Below are 26079 nucleotides of genomic sequence, written 5' to 3' on the forward strand. Positions count from 1 at the left end.
GCACATGTTTCAAAGCATGCAATGTGGGTTTAACAAATGTATGAATACTCCAATATGGAAAGGTTATCTTCTGAAACAGGGATTTGAGTTATACTATGTGACAAAGGATTAAAGGATTTTCATTTGCATAAGAACTTTGTAAATATTATTTTGTCTAACAAAAACATGGGCTCAGTGGAAAAGCCATGAGTGCCTCCTCATGTTAGAAAGTGCTTCACTCATGATAGTATGAAACAGGGGTGTTTCAGAGGGGATTCATACCCTAAGCAGAAGGTAGTTTTTGATGAATGCCTAGACTCATATAGCTCTGTGAAGGCTTATGCCATTACATTTTATTCTCTGTTTCCTCATCATATACACGATGATGGATGCACATGAGAAAAGGCTCTCCCCACACTTTTTTTTTCACAAATTTATTTATTTATTCAATTATTTAATTCTTGGCTGCATTGGGTCTTTGCTGCTGCACGTAGGTTTTCTTTAGTTGCTGAGAGCTGGGGTTACTCTTTGTTGCGGTGCGCGGGCTTCTCATTGCGGTGACTTCTCTTGTTGTGGAGCATGGGCTCTAGGCGCGCTGGCTTCGGTAGTTGTGGCTCATGGGCTGCAGAGCACAGGCTTAGTAGTTGTGGCACATGGGCTTAGTTGCTCCGCGGCATGTGGGATCTTTCCAGACCAGGGCTGGAACCTGTGTCCCCTGCATTGGCAGGAGGATTCTTAACCACTGCACCACCAGGGAAGTCCTCCCCACACTTCTTGATTGGATGAATCAAACTATCAAGGGGATGTCTTGAGGCAAATTGGGAAAAAGAGCTAGAAAGAGTTCCAAGTGAAGTGAAAACCAAAACATTCTCTCCCCATTCAGGGCTCCAGCAGATGGGAATTTAGGGCTTTGTGAAGCCTGGCTGAAAATCAGGAACCCCATAGGACATGCATAGGAAGGAGACCCAGTGCCCACATGGAGCTGGTTTCCTTCATGTGACAGGGAGCCCCCTGCTCCAAACCTCCAGAGCCCTTCTATTCAAACTGTCCTATCAGAATATCCTCACCTCCATCCAGAAACTGTTCTTCCCAGTCTGTGCCCCTCTTAGTTGAAGGAGTTTCCCATGAGGAGACCCTCCCAGCACCCAGAGACTGGTCCTCAGCTTCTTACTCTCAGTTTTCCGAATCCAGTTGCCCAGGGTTCCTTCCTTGGCTCCTGCTGTTGACCTTGACCCTCCCTCCTCCCCCTGAACCCTGCTGAGATGATCCATTGGATGAGTATGGCTCCTTCAAGAAATACTTCACTTGTTAATGGCTTATCCCCAAATCCCATTCTAAATATCCAACATCACTATAAGTAAGAGAGGATGAAGAGGAATATGGGGGAATAAGGAGAGAGAGAGTGAGTAGGAGAGTGTGGGAGAAGCTGGACAAGATTAATGGATGATAAAATCTACTACTATATTTTGAGAACTTTTCTAAAGTCTAATTAAACAAGCTACTGCTTCACAGACAGTGTGTCATATTTCTTTCCAACCTCATACTAACTCCATAAGATGGATACAATTATTATTCCTGTTTTTAGATGACAAGACTAAGCTCAGAGGAATCAAAGAATTTGCCTAAGGTCAGACATGTAAGAGACAATGCTAGTTCTTGGACCCAAAGTCAGAAACTGGATCTACTGCTCACAAGCCCTTTGCTGCACTGTTGAGGAACATTAGATGGATAGGCCTAGGAAAGCAGGGCCTGGGGCTGTGGTTGAAGGAGGCAGGCATGGAGAGGTCCCTGACTATAACTTTGGGAGCAGGAGTTTCTTAGGGCTTGAACTTCAGCGAACCTTGACTCAGCAAACCCGAGGTCCCCATGGGGACCCTGGGAGCTGGGGTGCAAGATGTGTCTATCAGAGATCACAGAGAGGGCAGGGCCAAGACTAGCTGCCAGCTATCAGAGTCCAGAAAGGCTACAGGTCTGTGGGCTCAGATAGGTGGTTAGGGCAGGTTGGCGGCTCCGGGTGGAGCCATGAGTCTCAGGGCAGATAGACTGAGTACAGAAGCGAGCACAGGAAAGGGGAGGGAGGCACAGCATAGCAGCAATTTACATTTTACCACCACGTGAGACTCCCCATCCCCTCAACTAGGGGCAAAGAACTTAGTGCTGACATCTGTAAAATAAGAGTAATAATTATATCTATCTTATGGGGCTATGGAGGATCAAAAGAGATGCACACTCTCTGGACCAGTAACAGCAATTCAGGCCAGAGCTATGGGTTCCCTAGGGACCAGACATCTCAAAGCAGCAGGTAAGTTCTAGAAAATAACACCAATCACTCTTAAATATGTAGAGACTCTCAAAGCCCAATATATCATTTAACAATGGCCTAAGATGTCGTGTGAGAGGAGCCTTCCCCTCCCTCAGAAGGGCTATCTTCCCAGGTACTGTGGTCAAAGTCCAGAGCTTAGCTTTAAGGCTGAAACACTTGAAGCCACAGGTGCAGATGAAGTCAGATGACAGCAAGTTTGCACTTTAAGAAAACCTCACTTCACAAAGAGCACGTACAACCCTAGATTCTGAAGCATAAGAGATCCACTAAGAATCTGAACAGAAGTTGAACAGGAAACAAGATGATTAAGGAACTAGAGACCACAAGAAAAATATTTGAAAAAACAGAGGAGATTTAGACTAGAGAAAAGTTAAAAGAGGATGGGAATTAATACTTACTGAAATCTTTCTATATGTCAGGTACCATTCTAGGGTATTTAAATAGTCTCATTTAATATGGTAGTTCTGTGAAGTATATATCATGAAACATGCTGTAATTCATGCTAATGATAAGTGATGTTTCTCGAGTATTTAGTATATACTAAGATATAATTTAAGTTCATTATATGAATTAGTTTATCCTCATACCAATATTCAGAAGTCCATTAATGTTTCTCAACTGATGAGGAAACCAAGGTGCAGAAAATGTAAGACAATTTCTTGAATAAGTAGCCAATTTGCAATCTAAACCCAGGTGGTCCAGGCTCTCCTACTGTCTACATTACACTGTCTCTTTTTAAGTGTGGGGGACTTGAGGGTCAAAGAGATGAAATAACCTGTCCAAGCTCATAGAGCTAGTAAGTAGTGAGGTTAAGATGTAGGCCCAGTTCTGCTGCTGCTAAAGACTGTGCTCTTCCTACAACAAAACACCAACACGGACATCTACTGTGGACCCAAGAAATAGAAGCAGATTAAACTGCCCCTATTCCCCACTTTTATACCTTGGATATTAGAGATTAGGGTTCAAGTCATAATTGCAGACCATACGTCCTCAACATGGGTGTGTCTCCGTAAGAAAGTCTGAAAGAGAATGAATTAAAGAAAAAAATTGGAAACAAGTTCAGAATAAAAAGAGGCTCTAGCTTGGACTACAGAGATTGTTGGATTGTAGGTTATGTATAGGTCCCCGAGAACACTGGAGGTCTATAGTGGCCCAAATGACCTCTTGACCCTTGGCCAAGCCACAAGTTTGGTTAAGGAAGAGAGTGTATTATGTTCTTTAGTTATTCTTCAGACCTAGCTGCCTGCTTCTCTCTTTACCCTGCACTGGCTTAGAAACTCACTGCACCTAAAACATATGCGTATCTATTTATTTAGGTCTGTGTGACATCTTAGTTAGTGCCAAGCACTGAGGACATTAAACCATGCCATAGGCAGTGCTGTGGTGATGAGTTAAGAATATAAAAAATGAGAAGAAGTTCTGCAAGTTCCCTGCACCTCCCTTTGCAGAGCTTGACAATGAGAGTCCTCACAAATGTTACCAGTGCAGGACCCTGATTTATAAGTTAACTTCTCCAAGATCAGTTTGGGTTTCATGCTGTCTTTCTCCTCTGCAAGGAGAATAGAAGACAGATAATTAACTTGGCTATCGTAATCACTTTGCTATGTATATGTATTTCAAATCATCATGTTATACACTTTACACATGTATGATTTTTATTTAAAAAAGAAAAAAATAAAAAAGAAATGATTCAAAATATCTGTATTTCCAATCATCCTTTGGACATAAGATGTGACTCTAATAGTTATATGTAAATACTTATTATAATGATATAACAACAGATAATACTTAGTGAGCATATATTGTATCTCTATCTCTTTACATAATAAACTAAATTAATTGTCATGATTTATACTATGAGCTAAGTCATGTTACCGTCCTATATTTCAAAGACATGGAGACATTAAGAAACTTGCCCAAGGTTACATAAGAAGTAGGTGGTGTTGGGGTCACGGAGCCTCTCTCAATTCCTCATGGCAACATTTGGCTAAAGCATTGTCAGCCCTATTTGATCAGGAACGGGCTTGTATTCATTGAAGACCCTGACGCCCTATTCCTTTCTGTGATTTTCCTGACCTCAATAGATTTACGAAACCTCTGATGTAGAAGAGAGGAGGAAGGGAGAGTTTATTGTGGTGAGTGATGAAGTCTCTTTCTGTGACCATGCACCAGGGGGGCTCCTCTCTAAGGCTAAATCACTTTGTCTCACTGCATTCTAGCTAGTCCTATACACCTTGCCTAAAGAGCATTGGAGAACAGGTATTCTCCATTATGAAAAATCCATTCATCTCTCAAGACCCAGCTTACATTTCTTTAATCCTGTAAGATCTTTTGGTATATTATTTACTCCCTAAAAATATCCCAGACTTAAGAGAGTCATAAGTTTCCTCTCCCACATATATCTCTATTAAGTATGGAAAATATTGTAATATTGTATATAATTAACTATTGTTTTTGACTAGGACTCCTGGAAGGCAAGATACATGTCTTATTCTTATTTATGATTCAAGCACTGAAATTAGTGTCTAGCACATAGCAACTACTTCAAAAACATTTACTAGATGACTGTCTTGCCTACAAGCCCAGGCCCCTCTATCCCCTTCAGCCACCTTATCTCCAATTAAATAAGCTCCAATTTCCCCTTAATTCATATTTCATTTTTGTCTAAGCCTCCGCTGCTGCCTTCCCATACTCTAAGCATAGACATTTATGCCCGGGCCCCATTCTGAGTCAATGTCCTGCTCCCTATCTTCTTGGTCTGCATAGCCTTATAGGCTGGGATCTGGCCCCAACACAGCCATGCTGAGTCACGCTGAGTCATGCTGAGGCTTAGGGTGTCTGGCCAGATGTTCTCAGCCCTGCGTGATGACTGCTATCTGGGTCCCCAGCAGGAGGCTTACAGGACAGATGACAAGAAAGGAGAACTCCAGCCAGCATAATGAAGAGAGAGGGATACAGAGGCAGAATGTGACATGTCCTGGAATATATTCCCTTTGGATTTAAAACTGTATTTCTGGCCATCCCATAAATGCCATAGAATGATCAGTTGTTGTTCATCTAATAATCATCTTGCAGGTAGTCTCTCACACCAAGAAGCAGGAAAAAAAAAACCCTTATAACTACAGGTGTATGGATTTTTAATTCACAAAATATAGTCATTAATCAAATGTGATCAGAGTAATTAGAAGCATAAGACCTTTGCTAGTGAGATCCCTGACCCTTTCTTATGCACCATATAACTCAGGACAGAGCCTTTATATATAGTTTCCTCGTGTATATAAAGATGCGGCAGGGCTGGATGACTAAATAATTTTTCCAGGTCTCACCTTTTTAAGATTCCAGATACTGCACACCTACTTTGCAGTGTCCTGTAGGTAAGGACTGAGATATGAGGATGAAAAACAGAGGCATGAAACAGAGGAAAAGGAAAACATTGTTCAGCATTTTAGGGTACCCCCAGACATCTGCTGACAAAGGCTCTGTGCTCTTAGAGGTCCCACGCTCACATGCTGGTCATGACTAGGGACGCCACTTGGGAACCCTCAACTTAAGGAAATATCTCAGGCCAGTCTTGGTGCTACTACTGTCATGGGAAAATGTCTTACCTTATAAGCCTCTGCTCAGCACCCAGGAGATGCTCACAGTCTTCACGTCACTTTGGGTAAAGTTCTGACGTGTGAGATATTTTCTGATTTTCCTACTTACCCTTCCACCATCTTCATTTTAAAGCAAGAATTCTGAGGCGGTTAGTGTGCTGAACAAAGGAACTGACAAAACTCAACATAAAGACTCTCCTTGTTCAGCTTCCAAATCCTCACACTGACATATACTCATATTCAGAAATAAACATGTACAAGAGCATGGGCATCCACGTGTGCACACACACACCAAAGCACCTCCCAAATTCCACATCCTGTTAGAAAATCCATTTGGTGTTACTTTAAACATTTATTTACAGTCTGACCCCTTGCTACCACCTGCATTGCTACCACCCTGGTGTAAGGCGTTATAATCTCTACCTGAACTCTTACTGCGGACTCCTAATTGATCTGTCTCCTTCTACAACTGCCACCGGACAGTGTCTTCCCAATACTGCAGCCAAAGCACACTTGTAAAAGTGTAAATCATGTATGGTAACCTCTTTGTCCAAAGGTCTCTGATAGTTTCCTGCATCGATCATAATAAAGCCAAATTTCCTACCATAACAATTTCCTACAATAACAACAATTGCCAACGTTTGTTGGCACATACACACATATATGTGTGTGTATATATGTGCATGTTTATATGTGTATCTGTAAATATAGGTGTATATGTGTGTATATATAACACATATGTGCAGATATAATATGTATACATATATGTTTATAAATATATATATGCTTTTTCTTACAACTCTATGATACAGGTATTATTAATGTCACAAATTCTATAGATTAGCACCTCCACAGCCAGCACTTCTACTCTCCCTCTCAGTCTGCTCCTACATTGGCCTTATTTTCAATCCCTGAAAATTCTAAGCATCCTCCCACTTTAAGATACTTATATTTGTAATTCCCTATGTCTTAAACATTTAATCCATATGCAGTGGCTATTTATAATCTGTCGGTGTCTTCTCAAGTGTCCCCTTATAGTGAAGAAATCCCTACCATACATTTTAAAGTAGTAATACCCTTCCACCCTTGTCCCCATTAAACTCTATCCTTCATTCCAGTGTTCTTTTCCTCCATAGCACTTAACATCATTTGGCATATACCATATATTTTATTTGTTTATTTACTTATTGTTTCACTTCGCTTACTATCAACTCCATGAAAATGTTTTGTTTTGTTTTGCTTCTGTATACTCAGAACTTTTGCAGTATTGAATGAACAACTGAAGAGCAAACACATACATCTATCACTACAAAGACATATACACATACACCCACCGCTACACACATACCAAGATATACAGTGTAGTAATGCCAAAAGAGGTAATGCCAACTAGATGTATTTAGACCTCAGCAACCAGGACCTTGATCAAATTACTTAGTTCTAGGATGTGGCCCATTTGTCCTGTAGGCTGAGATTGACTCTTGAAGTCTTATTCTTGTTAAAATGAAAGGCACACAAACCTAAAAATAGAAACCTGTGTACTTATTTATCCATTTACATTGAGATTTATAACTTGAATACTCATGTCTTTGTGAGCAATACATTCTTTCCTTGTATCAATCAAGAAAAAGTAGAGGAAACAAACTGTTCCAAAGCAAGCAGCTGGATACAATCATGCTAAGTAAGCATCTCGCCACTAGGCTCAGACATAGCTTATTCATCCATCTTCATGGGAAGGATAATAAGTTTGGCTTGGACATAACTGTTATGTGAGGTTCAAAACATCTCTAGATTCTGAGCCAACAGAGCAACATTCCTTTTCCTATACTTTCCTTGTTGGCCAACTCTCTAATGATTAATACACTTCTCTTTATACATCAGAACATTCCACAGATTATAATCTAACTATAATCATAGTTCAGAGCTTCTGGCCTGGGAGTCATTCTGTTTCTTTCAGGTGACTTTGAGTCTCTCTTTTTTATCACTAAATTTATTTTTAATAGCAATTGAAATTAGTGTGAGATTTGTTCCCCTATCCTTTGAGGTCTTGCATATTATCTAGTCACTGTTGCCTTCATATTTTTATAATACTCACATATTTGTACACACACACACGCACACAAATATATTTTACACAGAGCATATTTATCAGGCATTTCTAAACAGTTAACCATGCAAGACCCCCAAACACTAACCCAAAATGTCTTTCACTTGTCTACTTGTATAAAAGCCAAGAACAGAGTCTTTGAAGCCAGTAAGAAAAGCACTTTGTCTTTCACTTCTTTAGCTAGTCCTCTTCTTTGCCACAGCTCTGTGTAGTCCTGAGCTCCTATCTAAGCTCACAGTTTCTGACCCCACCCAGCTATCACCAGCCCAAGTCCCCAGAAGGAGAAAAACACTGGATCTGTCTACCTCTGTTAATTAAAAACAAACCAAAATAAAATAAATGCCCCCCAACCCCCAGAAAACAAATGAATACACAGAAGAAGAAGAAGAAGAAGAAGGAGAAGGAGGAAGAAGAAGAAGGGGAAGGGGAAAGGGAAGGGAAAGAAAAACAAACAAACAAACAAAAACAAAACAGGTGCAGGAAATAACTGGTGACATTAATGCCTAAATGGGGCTGGAGTAGAGAGAAGGGCTACAGTAGCTTGTTGGTCTAGTAATCTAAGAGGTTTTCCTTTCCCTCAGAGATGCCTCAGACTCAGTAAGATAGGGGTTGTCAAATTTTGGTTTCAGAAGGAACCCTTCTGGGGCTAGAATTAGCAAAGGCTGAAAGGGGTTTGGGAGAGCAGTGATCATTAACTGCCCTCGCTAGGTCAAAGGATCCTAGTTTCTCATAATTCCTCATGGTAGATGATCTTGTTAATGGGTGGGATCTAACCATACTGCTTCCATTTAAGGCCTGCATAGTTACCAAACCTCAAATTTATACTGTTTGATAGATGCAGATTTTTTATTCAAGAAACATGCTATGCTATAGCTTCAGTATTGAGTATGCAAAGTACTGAAGATAACGTGACTAGGCAAAAAAAAAAAAAAAATAGTCATTAACTTTTCGAAATTCAAAGTCATCAAGTCAAGGACTTCCCAATCTTGGGACACAGGATTCTAAGCCTTAAACCTAGAAGAATCTCATTTGAATCAATCGTAGGTAGAAATTTAAATATTGAGTTTATGTATGCTTCAGAGCTACTACATATGAACAAAGTTTGTAAATTACTACTTGACTAAAGTCTTGAGTAAGATCCATGAGATATGGACCAATGAGCTATATAGTAGTGTGGTAGAGGGAAGGAAGATTAGCAAGCACTGACTCTAATGATAGTGTCATTCCTTCTAACTATTCAGAGCTGTCTTAGTTCATAGAATATACTAGGCAATACTATTTAAACAACATAAAAAACCAGGAATTTCTCAAAAATTTAATCATAAAAATAAATGAAGACAACTTTGCTTAAGGTCAAAAAGCATCAAGGGAGCCAAGAAAGTGAAGTTATAAAATGGGAATATGGGAAGTTTCTGACTTTTCTAAGTTGCCAGATTCCAGTTTTAACCTTCAAGGTTCATCGTGTAGACAAGTGTACAATAACTGGCTGGTTCTGCCTTTCCACTCCCTCTTCCCAGTGAAGATTCTTCTTGCTTAATTAACACTCACATGCATCTCTGGCTATGCCTTAGTCACAGTGGTCCCAGAGGTCAGTCAAACCATCAATGTCTGTGTTATAAGCCTCCAACAAAAGAAATGCCTCTGAGAATGAGACCCAGCTTGGGTTCACAGTCACCGGCAACCTTTGTGAGATATGATGCAGAGGCCCAGCGATTACAAAGCAGTAGTGTTGCTTGACCAGTGGTCGTGGTCTAGTCTCTCATTCTTTGCAATCATAACAGAAGATATTCATTGGCTCCCTGCATGGAAGCCATTAGAATTTCCTGCTACTCGTGGCACACAATTTATTCTAGACTAATGCAACACTTAATAGGACTTTTATCCCATCTATTTCTGCTATAAGAAGATAAATTGAGAAGCATAATGAAAGCAGACTAACTTATAGCTTCACTAATCAAGAATCCTAAGCAGCTTTTTTTGTACCTTCAATGGTTTATAAACCCAGTCCATAATTTTCCAATTTTAAAATTAAAAATAGAAAAAAACCTCATTTGTGGTAAAGAATAACTTTTGAAGGATTTTTTCTCAGCTAATATTGTGAAAAAATGTAGTGGGATCAAAGACCTATTTTATCTATTAACAATGTAATTTATACAATCCTCCATACTAATAGCACCTAAAGATAATACAGTATTTGACTCACAGGATTAGTATATATGTCATAAATGAGCTAGCAAGATTTAAGGAAATATTTTATTTTTCCTTGCTAAAAAGAGGCATCTTACATCTTTCTTAAAATCCTGCGTAGAGTTTACCAAAGTACAAATGTCACAGGATATCCTAAGAGGCAGGAGTTAATCTTTAACAAATTTTGAAGTTTCTTTTAAAACTTTTCATTTAAATACCTTAAGAGATAACATTTTTATTTTATTAATTTTAATTTCTAGGCAATAAATGAATAATCTTAGTTTTTTCTTTTTTCTGACCATTTAATCTTTCTGATGTATCATGGATAATCACGTCATTTATCTCTCTAAACTTTGGGTTTTTCATCTGGGAAAAAGAGACAATAATCATGGTATTTCACAGGAGAAATAAATAAATACTTCAAAATGAGCAGCTGAGATAATTGAGCTTGAATCAACAAGCACCTAAGCAAAAATGAAAGTATATTCAGCTTAAGTGACTTCAGAATCAGAATTCATAAGCCTTGAACTGAGTTACAGACATGGTGCCTTTCAACACTGTAACATTTCTTGAAGCCTTTTTCTACACCTTTAGTTATAAGAAAGCAAGGGATGGGCCAGATCCTTGGAGGCAAGCCAGTTCTTTTCCCAAACGCTGTTACTAGAGAAGGATATATGAGCCCTGAAATGGGTATAAGGGAGGAGAAGGGAGATCAACCCCACACTCTGAATTTAAGAGAAGCCTGGTGTCCACACTCTGAACTGGAAGGAGAATGGAACACACTCATACTGTCTGCTTCAGATGAGGTTTGTTTCCCAAACTCTTGGTCTTGTGCAGCCTGGTTCTTATTCCCTGGGCTTTGACAATGTCTGATCCTCATACCCAAGGTCTAAGGGAAGGGTCACTGTACTCACACTGTGGATCTATACAAATTTGCCTTGGAAACCTAGAACCCTATCTCTACTGATTAAAAAATCATCCGTAATTTAAAAAGACACATGCACCCCTATGTTTGTAGCAGCACTAGGTACAATAGCCAAGACATGGAAGCAACCTTCATGTCCATTGACAGATGAATGGATAAAGAGATGTGGTACTTACATACAATGGAATATTACTCAACCATAAAATAGAATGAAATAATGCCATTTGCAGCAATGTGGATGCACTTAAAGATTATCATATTAAGTGAAGTAAGCCAGACAAAGACAAATATCATATGACATTGCTTATATGTGGAATCTAAAAAAATATGATACAAATGAACTTATATACAACACAGAAATAGACCCACAGACATGGAAAACAAACTTATGGTTACCAGAGTTTGGGATTAACATAAACACACTACTATATATCGAATAGATAAACAACAAGGACCTACCATATAGCACAGGGAACAATACTCAATATTTTGTAATAGCCTATAAGGGAAAAGAATCTGAAAAGATATATATATATAAAACTGAATCACTTTGCTGTACACCTGAAACTAACACAACATTGTAAATCAACTATACTTAAAAATAAATAAATAAATAAATAAAACTCTTATTCATACAAGGGCTATTCTTCACTGAGTAGCCAGATACTTCTTGTCCTTTCATTGGTCCTCTACTTCAGTGATCAAATGTCTTCTCTCTCAACCTAGAATTCTGTCATCCTAGGTTACATAGTCTAGCCCAGGGATTCTTTCCTATCTTTCTTAAGGGGGGAATAAGCTAAGAAACACTTGTGAAAGTCACAGCCCAGGAAAACTGGTCCACTGAAGGCTGATTTTTAATTATACAATTATAGATGGCTTCTCCTCCACCATTCCTTACCACTATATCAACAGAACTCCAGTATAATAACAGAGGATTGCAGCTGGAAAAGTTGCAAGGTACATAATCTATTTCATGATGATGTGTTCTTAGGGAAACCCAGAGCCAACAGGGACATCAAAATACAAAAGAAAACAAAAAATAAGGACACTAGAGAAACTTGAAGTCTCCTGAACTGATGGCTTCCACAAACATTAAACATACTCCAACTGCTAGCCTATCATAACAATTCATCTACTCCTCAGTTTGATCACAAGTCCTGGTTTTAAATAATTTCAGACTCCTTAGCAGCCACGCTGGTATAAATAAGTACAGAAAATCAAGAAGAGCACTCAGGGCAATGTCTCCAGAGTAGACAGTTTCCCTTGCTGTCATAGAGAAATGGACAGAGAGAGAGTTCCCTGGAAGCACAGGATGTAAGCTTATTCTACCTGTTCTCTCTATGAAATAATCTTTGGTTATGTTACTTTGGGATTGAGGTCTTAGTTCTATTGTAGATCCCTTGCATTTCCATTCAGCTTCCTAAAGTAACCATGTATGTGTTTTGTCTCCCTTAGAAAACTAAAATCCAGAGCTTGGCTATAATCCACTCCTCAAGAGAGCTAGAACTGGCTGAGGTTCTGTGTCAACAATTGTATTTTTTTTTCTTGACTGTGTTTTTGGCCCTGTCACCATCTCACCATCCTTAACCCAAATATTAAACCTGGTTTGACTGGAACTCTATCTTGGGCTTAGCTGCATTCTATGGGTCTTTCTGGGATAAGGAGAGTGGGAGAGATGGATGTCATCATGGGGGATGACATGGGGAGAGAAGAGGGTGAAAAGAGAGAATGAATGAAAAATTGTTTTGAGGATGGAGGAGGAGCCAACAAAAGAAGGATGTTTCAGGAACCAACACATTATCACAGACTCAATATACATCTTCCTTGCTGACCATTTCCTGACCTGACTCCACCCCTGAGGGACACAGCTCAGCCTTGACCAATGACTTTAAAGGATTAGGGGGAACAAAGGGCCAGAAGTTCAGCAGTAAAGAATAAAAGGCCACACCTTCCAGCAGCAGCACAGACTTGCTTCTGACACTTCTGTGATCACCAGTAAGCTTCAAGACCTGACATCATGGTGCATTTTACTGCTGAGGAGAAGGCTGCTATCACTGGCCTGTGGGGCAGAGTGAATGTGGAAGAGGCTGGAGGCGAGGCTCTGGGCAGGTAGCAACTGGACTTCATGGGGGAGGATGGTGAATATGAGCCTGGTAAATTGACCAGGAAATTCTTCAAACTTTTCGAGTCACTGATTTTTCATCTGTTATGGTCTCATCTCATAGGCTCCTGGTTGTCTACCCCTGGACCCAGAGGTTCTTTGACAACTTTGGCAACCTGTCCTCTCCCTCTGCCATAATGGGAAACCCCAAGGTCAAGGCCCATGGCAAGAAGGTGTTGACATCCTTTGGAGATGCTGTTAAGAACATGGACAACCTCAAGGGCGCCTTTGCTAAGCTGAGTGAGTTGCACTGTGACAAGCTGCACGTGGATCCTGAGAACTTCAGGGTGAGTTCAGGAAATGGTCATGTGTTCTTTTTATGCTTTTTACTTTGGAATAATAATGGAAGTTGAGTCTTTGGTTGCAAAGACTAGCAAAGATCTCAGAAATCATAGATCAAAGTTGGTGTTAAGAGGGCAGAATTCCAGTGGACATACCAAGAGCACCTCGGTTCAGGACTAGTGACACTAAAGGGCTACTAGCCCTTTTAAGCCTGAGTTTGCTTAAAAGTTTTCGGGAACTTTTGTTAGAACTGGATTTGTTTACCCTAGAGAATATCAGAGAATAACAGACTTGTTCAAGGAGGAATGGAATCTGGGTTTTGGTAGATGAAAACCTGTCTCAAGGAAAGAGAAATGTCTTATTTTATGTGGCTCCTGATGATTGAAGTTTAGGAAGATATTTGGGAGAATAATTTTTAGGCAGATTATCTCAAAGAAATATCAATCAATTCTCTAAATATATTAAATTACCCATCAATATTGGGACTAAGTGGAAGCTTATTCCTGCATTGGTTGGAGACTTTACTAAACTCACTCTAAGAACCTATGCAGCCCTGAAATCCTATGATGACAAAGATTAGACAATTGGTAAATGTGAGAGGGAGGGAGAGAGGCAAATAAAAATGGTGAAATGGAGAGAGTGAGGGGATATAGGTAGACAGAATGTTGAATAGAGGGCTCATAGAATTTAAATAAAATTTAAGAACTAGCTTATCAGAGTTTATTGCACAGATACAAACCATGGAGCAGTTTACGATGTGGAGTTAGGAGTGGGTGTAGGTATTAAGCCATTATTTTCTGCAACTCTTTTAGGAAAGTTCTACTCAACATATCTAATTGTCATTTTGTCTCTCACCTAACAGCTCCTGGGCAATGTGTTGGTGATTATTCTGGCTTCGCACTTTGGCAGAGAATTCACCCCTGAGTTGCAGGCTGCTTGGCAGAAGCTGGTGGCTGGTGTTGCCACTGCTCTGGCCCACAAGTACCACTGAATTCTCCTTTCAGTTCACCATTTTTGTCCCCAATGCCTTCCTTCTACACGTGGGGACTGGAGTTTGGCCTTGAGAGCCCGGCTTCTCTTTAATAAAGTACATTCTGTTCAGTGATCAAAAATTAATATTGTATCTTCTCCATCATTTACTCTTTTTTTAAATTTTATTTTTATATTTTTTTACATCTTTATTGGAGTATAATTGCTTTACAATGGTGTGTTAGTTTCTGCTTCATAACAAAGTGAATCAGTTACACATATACATATGTTCCCATATCTCTTCCCTCTTGCATCTCCCTCCCTCCCACCCTCCCTATCCCACCCCTCCAGGAGGTCAAAAAGCACCGAGCTGATCTCCCTGTGCTATGCGGCTGCTTCCCACTAGCTATTTTACATTTGATAGTGTACATATGTCCATGCCTCTCTCTCACTTTGTCACAGCTTACCCTTCCCCCTCCCCATATCCTCAAGTCCATTCTCTAGTAGGTCTGTGTCTTTATTCCTGTCTTACCCCTAGGTTCTTCATGACATTTTTTTTCTTAACTTCCATATATATGTGTTAGGATATGGTATTTGTCTTTCTCTTTCAGACTTACTTCACTCTGTATGACAGACTCAAGGTCTATCCACCTCATTACAAATAGCTGAATTTCGTTTCTTTTTATGGCTGAGTAATATTCCATTGTATATATATGCCACATCTTCTTTATCCATTCATCCAGTTATGGACACTTAGGTTGTTTCCATCTCCGGGCTATTGTAAATAGAGCTGCAATGAACATTTTGATATATGACTCTTTTTGAATCATGGTTTTCTCAGGGTATATGCCCAGTAGTGGGATTGCTGGGTCATATGGTAGTTCTATTTGTAGTTTTTAAAGGAACCTTCATACTGTTCTCCATAGTGGCTGTACCAATTCACATTCCCACCAGCACTGCAAGAGGGTTCCCTTTTCTCCACACCCTCTCCAGCATTTATTGTTTCTAGATTTTTTGATGATGGCCATTCTGACTGGTGTGAGATGATATCTCATTGTAGTTTTGATTTGCATTTCTCTAATGATTAATGATGTTGAACATTCCTTCATGTGTTTGTTGACAGTCTGCATATCTTCTTTGGAGAAATGTCTATTTAGGTCTTCTGCCCATTTTTGAATTGGGTTGTTTGTTTCTTTGTTATTGAACTGCATGAGCTGCTTATAAATTTTGGAGATTAATCCTTTGTCAGTTGCTTCATATGCAAATATTTTCTCCCATTATGAGGGTTGTCTTTTTGTCTTGTTTATGGTTTCCTTTGCTGTGCAAAAAGCTTTGAAGTTTCATTAGGTCCCATTTGTTTATTTTTGTTTTCATTTCCATTTCTCTAGGAGGTGGGTCAAAAAGGATCTTGCTGTGATTTATGTCATAGAGTGTTCTGCCTATGTTTTCCTCTAAGAGTTTGATAGTTTCTCGCCTTACATTTAGGTCTTTAATCCATTTTGAGCTTATTTTTGTGTATGGTGTTAGGGAGTGATCTAATCTCATACATTTATATGTAGCTGTCCAGTTTTCCCAGCACCACTTGTTGAAGAGGCTGTCCTTTCTCCACTGTAGTTTCCTGCCTCCTTTATCAAAGATAAGCTGAACATATGTGCGTGTGTTTATCTCTGGGCTTTCTATCCTGTTCCATTGATCTATATTTCTGTTTTTGTGCCAGTACCATACTGTCTTGATTACTGTACCTTTGTAGTATAGTCTGAAGTCAGGGAGCCTGATTCCTCCAGCTCCGTTTTTTGTTCTCAAGATTGCTTTTGCTATTCGGGGTCTTTTGTGTTTCCATACAAATTGTGAAATTTTTTGTTCTAGGTTCTGTGAAAAATCCCATTGGTAGTTTGATAGGGATTGCATTGCATCTGTAGATTGCTTTGGGTAGTATAGTCATTTTCACAATGTTGATTCTTCCAATCCAAGAACATGGTATATCTCTCCATCTATTTGTATTGTCTTTAATTTCTTTCATCAGTGTCTTATAATTTTCTGCATACAGGTCTTTTGTCTCCATAGGTAGGTTTATTCCTAGATGTTTTATTCTTTTTGTTGCAATGGTAAATGGGAGTGTTTTCTTGATTTCACTTTCAGATTTTTCGTCATTAGTATATAGGAATGCCAGAGATTTCTGTGCATTAATTTTGTATCCTGCTACTTTACCAAATTCATTGATTAGCTCCAGTAGTTTTCTGGTAGCATCTTTAGGATTCTCTATGTAGAGTATCATGTCATCTGCAAACAGTGACAGCTTTACTTCTTCTTTTCCAATTTGTATTCCTTTTATTTCCTTTTCTTCTCTGATTGCTGTGGTTAAAACTTCCAAAACTATGTTGAATAAGAGAGGTGAGCGTGGGCAACCTTGTCTTGTTCCTGATCTTAGTGGAAAATGCTTTCAGTTTTTCACATTTGAGGACGATGTTGGCTGTGGGTTTGTCATATATTACCTTTATTAGGTTGAAGAAAGTTCCCTCTATGCCTACTTTCTGGAGGGTTTTTATCATAAATGGGTGTTGAATTTTGTCAAAAGCTTTCTCTGCATCAATTGATATGATCATATGGTTTTTCTCCTTCAGTTTTTTAATATAGTGTATCACGTTGATTGATTTGCATATATTGAAGCATCCTTGCATTCCTGGAATAAACCCTACTTGATCATGGTGGATGATCCTTTAAATGTGCTGTTGGATTCTGTTTGCTAGTATTTTGTTGAGGATTTTTGCATCTATGTTCATCAGTGATATTGGTCTGTAGTTTTCTTTCTTTGTGACACCCTTGTCTGGTTTAGGTATCAAGGTGATGGTGGCCTCGTAGAATGAGTTTGGGAATGTTCCTCCCTCTGCTATATTTTGGAAGAGTTTGAGAAGGATAGGTGTTAGCTCTTCTCTAAATGTTTGATAGAATTCACCTGTGAAGCCATCTGGTCCTGGGCTTTTGTTTGTTGGAAGATTTTTAATCACAGTTTCAATTTCAGTGCTTGTGATTGGTCTGTTCATATTTTCTATTTCTTCCTGATTCAGTCTTGGCAGGTTGTGCATTTCTAAGAATTTCTCCATTTCTTCCAGGTTGTACATTTTATTGGCATAGAGTTGCTTGTAGTAATCTCTCATGATCTTTTGTATTTCTGCAGTGTCAGTTGTTACTTCTCCGTTTTCATTTCTAATTCTATAGATTTGAGTCTTCTCCCTTTTTTTCTCGATGAGTCTGGCTAATGGTTTATCAATTTTGTTTATCTTCTCAAAGAACCAGCTTTTAGTTTTATTGATCTTTGCTATCATTTCCTTCATTTCTTTTTCATTTATTTCTGATCTGATCTTTATGATTTCTTTCCTTCTGCTAACTTTGGGGTTTTTTTGTTCTTCTTTCTCTAATTGCTTTAGGTGCAAGGTTAGGTTGTTTATTCGAGATGTTTCCTGTTTCTTAAGGTAGGATTGCATTGCTATAAACTTCCCTCTTAGAACTGCTTTTGCTGCATCCCATAGCTTTTGGGTCGTCGTGTCTCCATTGTCATTTGTTTCTAGGTATTTTTTGATTTCCTCTTTGATTTCTTCAGTGATCCCTTGGTTATTAAGTAGTGTATTGTTTAGCCACCATGTGTTTGTATTTTTTACAGATCTTTTCCTATAGTTGATATCTAGTCTCATAACATTGTGGTCGGAAAAGATACTTGATACAATTTCAATTTTCTTAAATTAACCAAGGCTTGATTTGTGACCCAAGATATGATCTATCCTGGAGAATATTCCATGAGCACTTGAGAAAAATGTGTATTCTGTTGTTTTTGGATGGAGTGTCCTATAAGTATTAATTAAGTCCATCTTGTTTAATGTATTATTTAAAGCTTGTGTTTCCTTATTTATTTTAATTTTGGATGATCTGTCCATTGGTGAAAGTGGGGTGTTAAAGTCCCCTACTATGAATGTGTTACTGTAGATTTCCCCTTTTATGGCTGTTAGCATTTGCCTTATGTATTGAGGTGCTCCTATGTTGGGTGCATAAATATTAAAAATTGTTATATCTTCTTCTTGGATCAACCCCTTGATCATATGTAGTGTACTTCTTTGTCTTTTGGTTTCCATTTGCATGGAATATCTTTTTCCATCCCCTTACTTTCAGTCTGTATGTGTCTCTAGGTCTGAAGTGGGTCTCTTGTAGACCGCATTTATATGGGTCTTGTTTTTGTATCCACTCAGCCAATCTGTGTCTTTTGGTGGGAGCATTTAATCCATTTACATTTAAAGTAATTATCGATATGTATGTTCCTATTCCCATTTTCTTAATTGTTTTTGGTTCATTATTGTAGGTCTTTTCCTTCTCTTATGTTTCTTGCCTAGGGAAGTTCCTTTAGCATTTGTTGTAAAGCTGGTTTGATGGTGCTGAACTCTCTCAGCTTTTGCTTGTCTGTAAAGTTTTTAATTTCTCCATCAAATCTGAATGAGATCCTTGCTGGGTAGAGTAATCTTGGTTGTAGGTTTTTCTCCTTCATCACTTTAAATATGTCCTGCCAGTCCCTTCTGGCTTTCAGAGTTTCTGCTGAAAGATCAGCTGCTAACCTTATGGGGATTCCCTTGGGTGTTATTTGTTGTTTTTGCCTTGCTGCTTTTAATATGTTTTCTTTGTATTTAATTTTTGACAGTTTGATTAATATGTGTTTTGGCGTATTTCTCCTTGGATTTATCCTGTATGGGACTCTCTGTGCTTCCTGGACTTGATTAACTATTTCCTTTCACATATTAGGGAAGTTTTCAACTATAATCTCTTCAAATATTTTCTCAGTCCTTTTCTTTTTCTCTTCTTCTTCTGGAACCCCTATAATTCGAATGTTGGTGCATTTAATGTTGTCCCAGAGGTCTCTGAGACTGTCCTCAGTTCTTTTCATTCTTTTTTCTTTATTCTGCTCTGCAATCGTTATTTCCACTACTTTATCTTCCAGGTCACTTATCCGTTCTTCTGCCTCAGTTATTCTGCTATTGATCCCATCTAGAGTATTTTTAATTTCATTTATTGTGTTGTTCATCATTGCTTGTTTCATCTTTAGTTCTTCCAGGTCCTTGTTAAATGTTTCTTGCATTTGGTCTCTTCTATTTCCAAGAGTTTGGATCATCTTTCCTATCATTATTCTGAATTCTTTTTCAGGTAGACTGCCTATTTCCTCTTCATTTGTTAGGTCTGGTGGGTTTTTATCTTGCTCCGTCATCTGCTGTGTGTTTTTCTATCTTCTCATTTTGCTTATTTTACTGTGTTTTGGGTCTCCTTTTTGCAGTCTGCAGGTTCATAGTTCCCATTGTTTTTGGTGTCTGGTTTGTCACAGACCTTGTGAGGATAGACTAGGGATGCGAGGGGTTGGACATCAGAGCAAGGGATAACTGTTTTTAAAGTCAACTCCAAAGAACTGGTTGTGGGATTTACTAAAGAACTGTCTGGTTAAAGTGATGAAAGCTGCCTAGGAATGTTAAATTGATTGCTGTTATCAGGAGAGAAATGTGTGCAGATTGGCTACAGCATTTATGAAGAGAGATCATTATAAACTGCTCAGAGAGAGTGATTATCTAAAAAGTGTGGGAGAAAAACAGGAGTTAGAGGTAACTTCCAGAACTGTTGCCTGGTTTCCTGGAAAGATGGGTGGTTATTCCACGACACTCAGAGTTGCAGATGCCCCTGAGTCTGGGGGCTTGCAGGGTGCACATACTCTGCTGAAGATGGGGGTCAGGACCACCAAACAGCAAGTACCTGGATCCACCCCAGCAGGCCAAACCCACACCTGAGTGTGACTGGCATTCCTAGCTGTAGTCATAGGTCCCTCTTCTTTATTTTATTTCATTGACCTCTTATCTTGAAGCAAATTCTTTTAGCATTAATTCAAACTCTTTTCTTCATATCTCTGTACCAAAGTGCTCACATTAACATAGCTTGGGATGGAGAGCTCACAGATAATCATGTCTGTCATGGTAAACCAGCTTCCAGAAACTTAGCAATTCTTATCCACATTTTACATTTAAGTCTTTTCCAAGCTGAATAGATAAAAGCCTCTTGCTATATCAAATAGACAGAAAGGATTTATTTTCTAGTAGTAGAAATTCATCTATAATATACTGAATATATCGAGTTGAAGTCTTTAAATTTTAGAGTACCTCTGTAAATACACATGGAGATTATTTTTTTATTATTATTATATGTATATATATTTATAAGATTGATCTCAGGGAGAAACAAACAAACCAGCTTTCTGGGGGTCAAAATGTAGGAAAACAAATTCTGAAATAAAGAAACAAAATGAACCATTCCCTCTCCCACTACAAGTGTGCCTTTTCTAGTCCTGTAAGTGCTTATTTGGATGCGTGAGACCAAAGTACCTTAGATCACAGTGGCAGTGGTGTGTGGAGTACTGTCAGTGAAGATTGCCTCTGCCTGATTAGATATGAAGAAACATTACACACAGCCAGAGAGTGTGGATTCAGCACACAAGAGACAACTCAATTATTCTATAGCCATTGCCAAAGAGAATTCTAATACTCTCTTCACTGAACACAGGAACACCTATTTCCCCAACAGCCAGTTGTGTATTCTCTGATACAAATGCATAGATATATGTATTGGCCAGAGACACTTGTCCATATAATCAGAGTGAAAAAAATTATTCAGGCAAGTGCATGTATTATTGGTAGAACTCAACAACAATGGGGTGGTGCTCAATTTTTCTCTAAATTACCCAGTTCTTACCTATCTTATTTCTAAACAGATTCTGGATTGAGGTCTTTTTTCTTGGTTACAAGAACTATAAAATTATGAGCCCCATATAAGCTTTAGAAGCACTGGTAACCAAGAAGAGCTGTGACTTCTTCTATACCCTGGCTGAAGAGCAGAACAATGTCTTGTAAACACCTGATACAACACCTGAACAGAGTTCTAATTGTTACTCTTCCTAATTCTGTTTATGCCTTATGGTCAATTCAGGGATGGTGGCAGGGAGCTTGAGATATGAATTGCATGGTAGATGGTAGGAGAGAGGACAGCAGAATCCCCCTGATAGAGCCACACAACATTATCAGAGACACAAATGTCCATCTAGCTGACCCTCCCTTGCCCAAGGCCCATCCCTGGTGGTGACAACCCACCTTTGAAAAATAGTCTCATTTTATTGGGAGAAGTAAGGGCCTGGGGACAAGAGATGAGGAATAAAAGGCCATGCAGAGAAGCAGCAGCACAGACTTGCTTCTGGTCCATTAGTGATCACCAGTAAGCTCCCAGACACCATGGTGCGTTTTACTGCTGAGGAGAAAGATGTTGTTGCTAGCCTGTGGGCCAAGATGAATGTAGAGGTGGCTGGAGGTGAGAGCTTGGGAAGGTAAGCACTGGACACAGGTAGGACAGGGGGCAGAAAGGCAGAGATTTTTCCAGAAAGATGGATTGGTCAGGTTTCTTACATACTCTGACTTCCCATCTGCTCTGTGACTATGACCATCCCATAGGTTCCTGGTTGTCTACCCATGGACCCAGAGGTTCTTTTACAGTTTTGCTAACTTATACTCTGAGTCTGCGATAATGGGCAACCCTAAGGTCAAGGCCTGTGGCAGGAAGGTGCTGACCTCCTTTGGAAATGCCATTAAACACATGGACGACCTCAAGGGCACCTTTGCACATCTAAGTGAGCTGCACTTTGACAAGCTGCATGTGGATTCTGAGAACTTCAGGGTGAGTTCTGGGCATGCTTGTGCTTTGTTCTTTCATCCAGGTATCTGTTCTGTGGTTACAGTAGGGAACACAGGTTCTTAAGTCTTACCGTATAGAGGTATTTTTTGGAGGTAATATTTCAGGAAAAAGCTTGATTTTGGTAGTTAGGTTGTTCCTAAGGTCAAAGGTAAGACCAAGTAGAGTAATTAATTATGCTATGACCAGTGGAGGCCACTGGCCATCTGATATTTCTTAAAAATAAATGTCGTGAAGAGCACTGGACAAAAGTGAGCTAAATAGTTTGGCCTGGAGAATACAAATTGAGCCAGGGAGAAGAACACCTTGCCTTTGATAACTGAAATTTTCTATAAAAATCGATGAACACATTTCTGCATGGTTCTTTAGCTTTGAACCAGGAGTAAGCAGGGCAAAGTAAAAGCGACTTTTTCATGGTTTGCCCCTCCTCCTCTCAACTCCAGCAATGATGAAATGCTCTTGTATACGAAGCACTGGATTCTTTGTCAAATGGGTGTCCAAACAATTTGAATGTATGCAATATCTGAAGACTTAGACTACGCGTATCAAGCCCCAGCACTATAATCCTACTTTTAAAAAAGGAAAGAAGCAATCCATAGCAATGCTCTGGGGTCAGAAGTTGGCAGGGAAAATGAGAGAAGGATAGAACACATTGGGGGTTCAGGACTGGGAGTCACTGAAGCCAATGTCAAGCGTATAATGATGCACTTTTGTGGGAGCATGACAATGAAAGTTGCTCAACCTTTTATCAAGAAGGAAATGGATGTTATATCTATTTGCTGTAGGGGCAGCTTGAGACCTTCTGTTCACTATGCACTATCTTCTTTTTATTCCCAGCTTCTAAGCAACATGATATTGATTGTCTTGCAACCCACTTCAGCGAGGAATTTACCCAAAAGACCCAGGTTCCCTGGCAGAAGCTGACAGAAGCTGTGGCTAATGCTCTGGCCAACAAGTACCAGTAGTTGCCTGGCCATCTATGTTGGTGCCTACCTGAGGGCCCTGGGTCCCAACAGTCCATCTCCTGAAGGTGGAGGGAGAGAGCCCTGCCTCCAGACTTAACTCCTATATAATACAAATAAAATAAAAGTCATGCTCTGTAAGGAATATCCTTGTATTTTCTCTCTGTCTTTATCTTTTATAAGTTGATTCAGCTAAAAGAAAGCACTCCTATTGTAATGAGAATATTGGAGATTGAGAGTTTGGGGATGATAGAGAAGGGACCCTTATAAGATTCTACAGGATTAGAGTGGCTTCAAAGGGTAATTACTCCTACGAAGGGAAACTAGACTCTTGAGTTGGACAAGGTCTTTAGAAAAAGGAAGGAAATGGAATTACTCTTGAGAGATGCAAAATGATTATTGATAGTGAGTTGTTAGGACACAAAGTAGGGGACCTGTATAGGCTGTTATTTGTATAAACTCAGAATAGAGTTCTTTTTGGACTATAGCTCAGTTCTATTTAATATAAGAAACATATTTTTAGCAGCTATAATGCAGTGAAGATGATACTTTTTAGAGACCCAGTTAAGGACTCTGCTCTCAACTTTTTCCTAGCATCTTCAATGGTACTAATGAAGGCAACATCCCTAAAGCATATGAACTGGAAGCTTTGGTTTGAATCTGTCATCACCTGGTAGCTCTTGACCTGAAACACATTTCTAATTCTATTGGTAGAGATAAAGGCCATTTATGAGGGAAAATGACAAATTCAAGAATCAGCATGCGAGGTCTAATTGACAGAGGAGAAACTGGCCCATTAAAAGCAGTGGGGTTTTATAAAATTAGAGAATCTGCTAGAAAGACCAGAAAAAGAAGGAAAAGAAGCTATTGTTGCAAACAAAATTACCAGTGAGGTTTCTTGCACACCAGAGTGACATAATCAATAGGGTATTTTAGGGAAATTGATCCATGTGTGGGCATAGACTTGACAAGGCAGAATCTACCCTGAATCTGGGTGTAGGAATTTGCTGTGAGTATAATGAAGTGATAGGTAAAAGACTAAACTTGACAGAAGCAGTGGTACTAAGAAAAAAATCAAATAAAGGAGCACTGTGGCAAAGATGCTGCAGGACTTGAAGCATAGCGAAATAGAGAGTGGAGAAGTCATGGAGGATAGCCAGGTTCCCTGTCTAGTGAATGCAAAGAGGAAATCTATTGACAGAAGAAAAAAAAACCTAGATGTCTCTTACTTAGAGCTGGCAATGGGCATAGCCACCTGTGTAAAAATCACTTCAAATTTCTGTACTGAAGTCCCTGGCATAAAGTGAAAAGCCACGGCTTTTGGATTAACAGACAATGTCAAATTATTGCCCCATTGGCTTGAAACATTTAGTTAACATTTTTCAGAATTAATTTCCTTGTTTGTAAATGGAATAATTATCCCTACCCCACAAATACATTCCAATGTTTCAAGGAGATATTTGTAAAGTGCATTGTCTGTCATTTTTGAAAAGGTAGTGGTAGTGGTTTATATAATGCATTATGATCTGTTCCTCTGTGCCCTGCTTTTTTTTTTTGCGGTACGTGGGCCTCTCACTGTTGTGGCCTCTCCCGTTGCGGAGCACAGGCTCCGGATGCGCAGGTTCAGCGGCCATGGCTCACGGACCCAGCCGCTCCGCGGCATGTGGGATCTTCCCGGACCAGGGCACGAACATTGGCATTGGCAGGCGGACTCTGAACCACTGCGCCAGCAGGGAAGCCCTGTACCCTGTTTCATTGTATATTCTTGAGCTGATTGCATTATTTCTGAGCTTCAGAACTAGATATCTAACTATTTGCTTAATATCCCATTTTGGATTGCTCAAAAGTACAACAAATACAGTATGTCCAAGACTGAACTCTTGATCTTTTCCTAATTTACTCCTGCTAACTGACGCTTCTTTTTGTGTTCCCCTTCTTAATGACTATCCCATCATCAATTGCTCAAGCCTGAAAATAGAGATGTTTTTACTTCCCTCCCTAATACAACATCATCCTATTTGTCTCTCATTTATTTTACCCCCATGTCCACTGAAGCCAAAATAATACAAATCAAATTGTGCCGCTCCAGTCCTTGAATTTTTCAAGTTTTATTTGACTTTCAGGTTAAAGAAAAAGAAACTGTAACATAGTGTAAAGATCGTTCATAGCAACTTCCTATCATATAACATTCCCCCCTGGTCATCTGAATTACAGTCACACTGTCCATCTTTCTATATATAAATCATATAATTTGAATTATTATCCCTGGTAATTTTTAATCAACATTATGTTGTACAATTAATCTGTATTACAGCATGTGATACAGATTCTTTTCATTGTTGTATAATATTTCATTCTTTTACCATAGTATAATTTATCTATTCCACTAAATGAGGAACAATTAAGTTGCTACTGAATTGAGATTCTGAGGCATATTGATGTTACATGCATTCCTATACATGCCTTTGGATGCACACAAGCAAGCATCTCTGTATATCTAAAAGTATAATTGCCAGGTCATAGGTGCTGCATATATTCTGCTTCAGTAGACACCACCAAATATTCTCAAAAGCAATTATACTGTTTTACACTATCATTAGCAAAGTATAAAAACTTTTCTTTATCTACAGCCTTGTGAAGTTTTGGAATTGTCCATCTCTCCTCTTCTTTATATTCTTTTCCCTCCTCCTTCCCTCTCATTCCATTATTTTCCCTTCTCTTACTCCTTCCATTCCCTCCGTTCTTCCCTCCTTCCTTTGTGCCTCCCTCCCTCCCTCCTTCCTCCCTCCCTCCTTCCTTCCTTCTTTCCTTCCTTCCTTCCTTCTTTCCAGCTATG

The 26079-nt window shown here is 39.2% G+C and overlaps 2 protein-coding genes across 2 annotated transcripts; both read left to right on the forward strand.

The window, feature by feature from the left end:
- Positions 1-13134: 13134 nt before the first annotated feature.
- Positions 13135-14775, forward strand: LOC307191111 (hemoglobin subunit epsilon-1; the record flags this gene model as incomplete). The annotated part of the gene is made up of 3 exons (XM_079930833.1): positions 13135-13226; positions 13343-13565; positions 14423-14775. The coding sequence occupies 3 exons, from the start codon at positions 13135-13137 to the stop codon at positions 14549-14551; spliced, it is 444 nt and encodes a 147-aa protein (XP_079786959.1). The 3' UTR covers positions 14552-14775.
- A 7052-nt stretch (positions 14776-21827) lies between these two features.
- On the forward strand, positions 21828-23246 carry LOC307190396 (hemoglobin subunit epsilon-4-like; the record flags this gene model as incomplete). Its single annotated transcript, XM_079929565.1, is given in 4 exon segments — positions 21828-21919; positions 22044-22266; positions 23119-23140; positions 23143-23246. Coding segments are annotated over 4 exon segments (441 nt in total).
- Between the last annotated feature and the right edge of the window lie 2833 nt (positions 23247-26079).

Source organism: Stenella coeruleoalba, assembly GCF_951394435.1.
Source record: "Stenella coeruleoalba genome assembly, chromosome: 8".
Classification (NCBI taxonomy): Eukaryota; Metazoa; Chordata; class Mammalia; order Artiodactyla; family Delphinidae; genus Stenella; species Stenella coeruleoalba.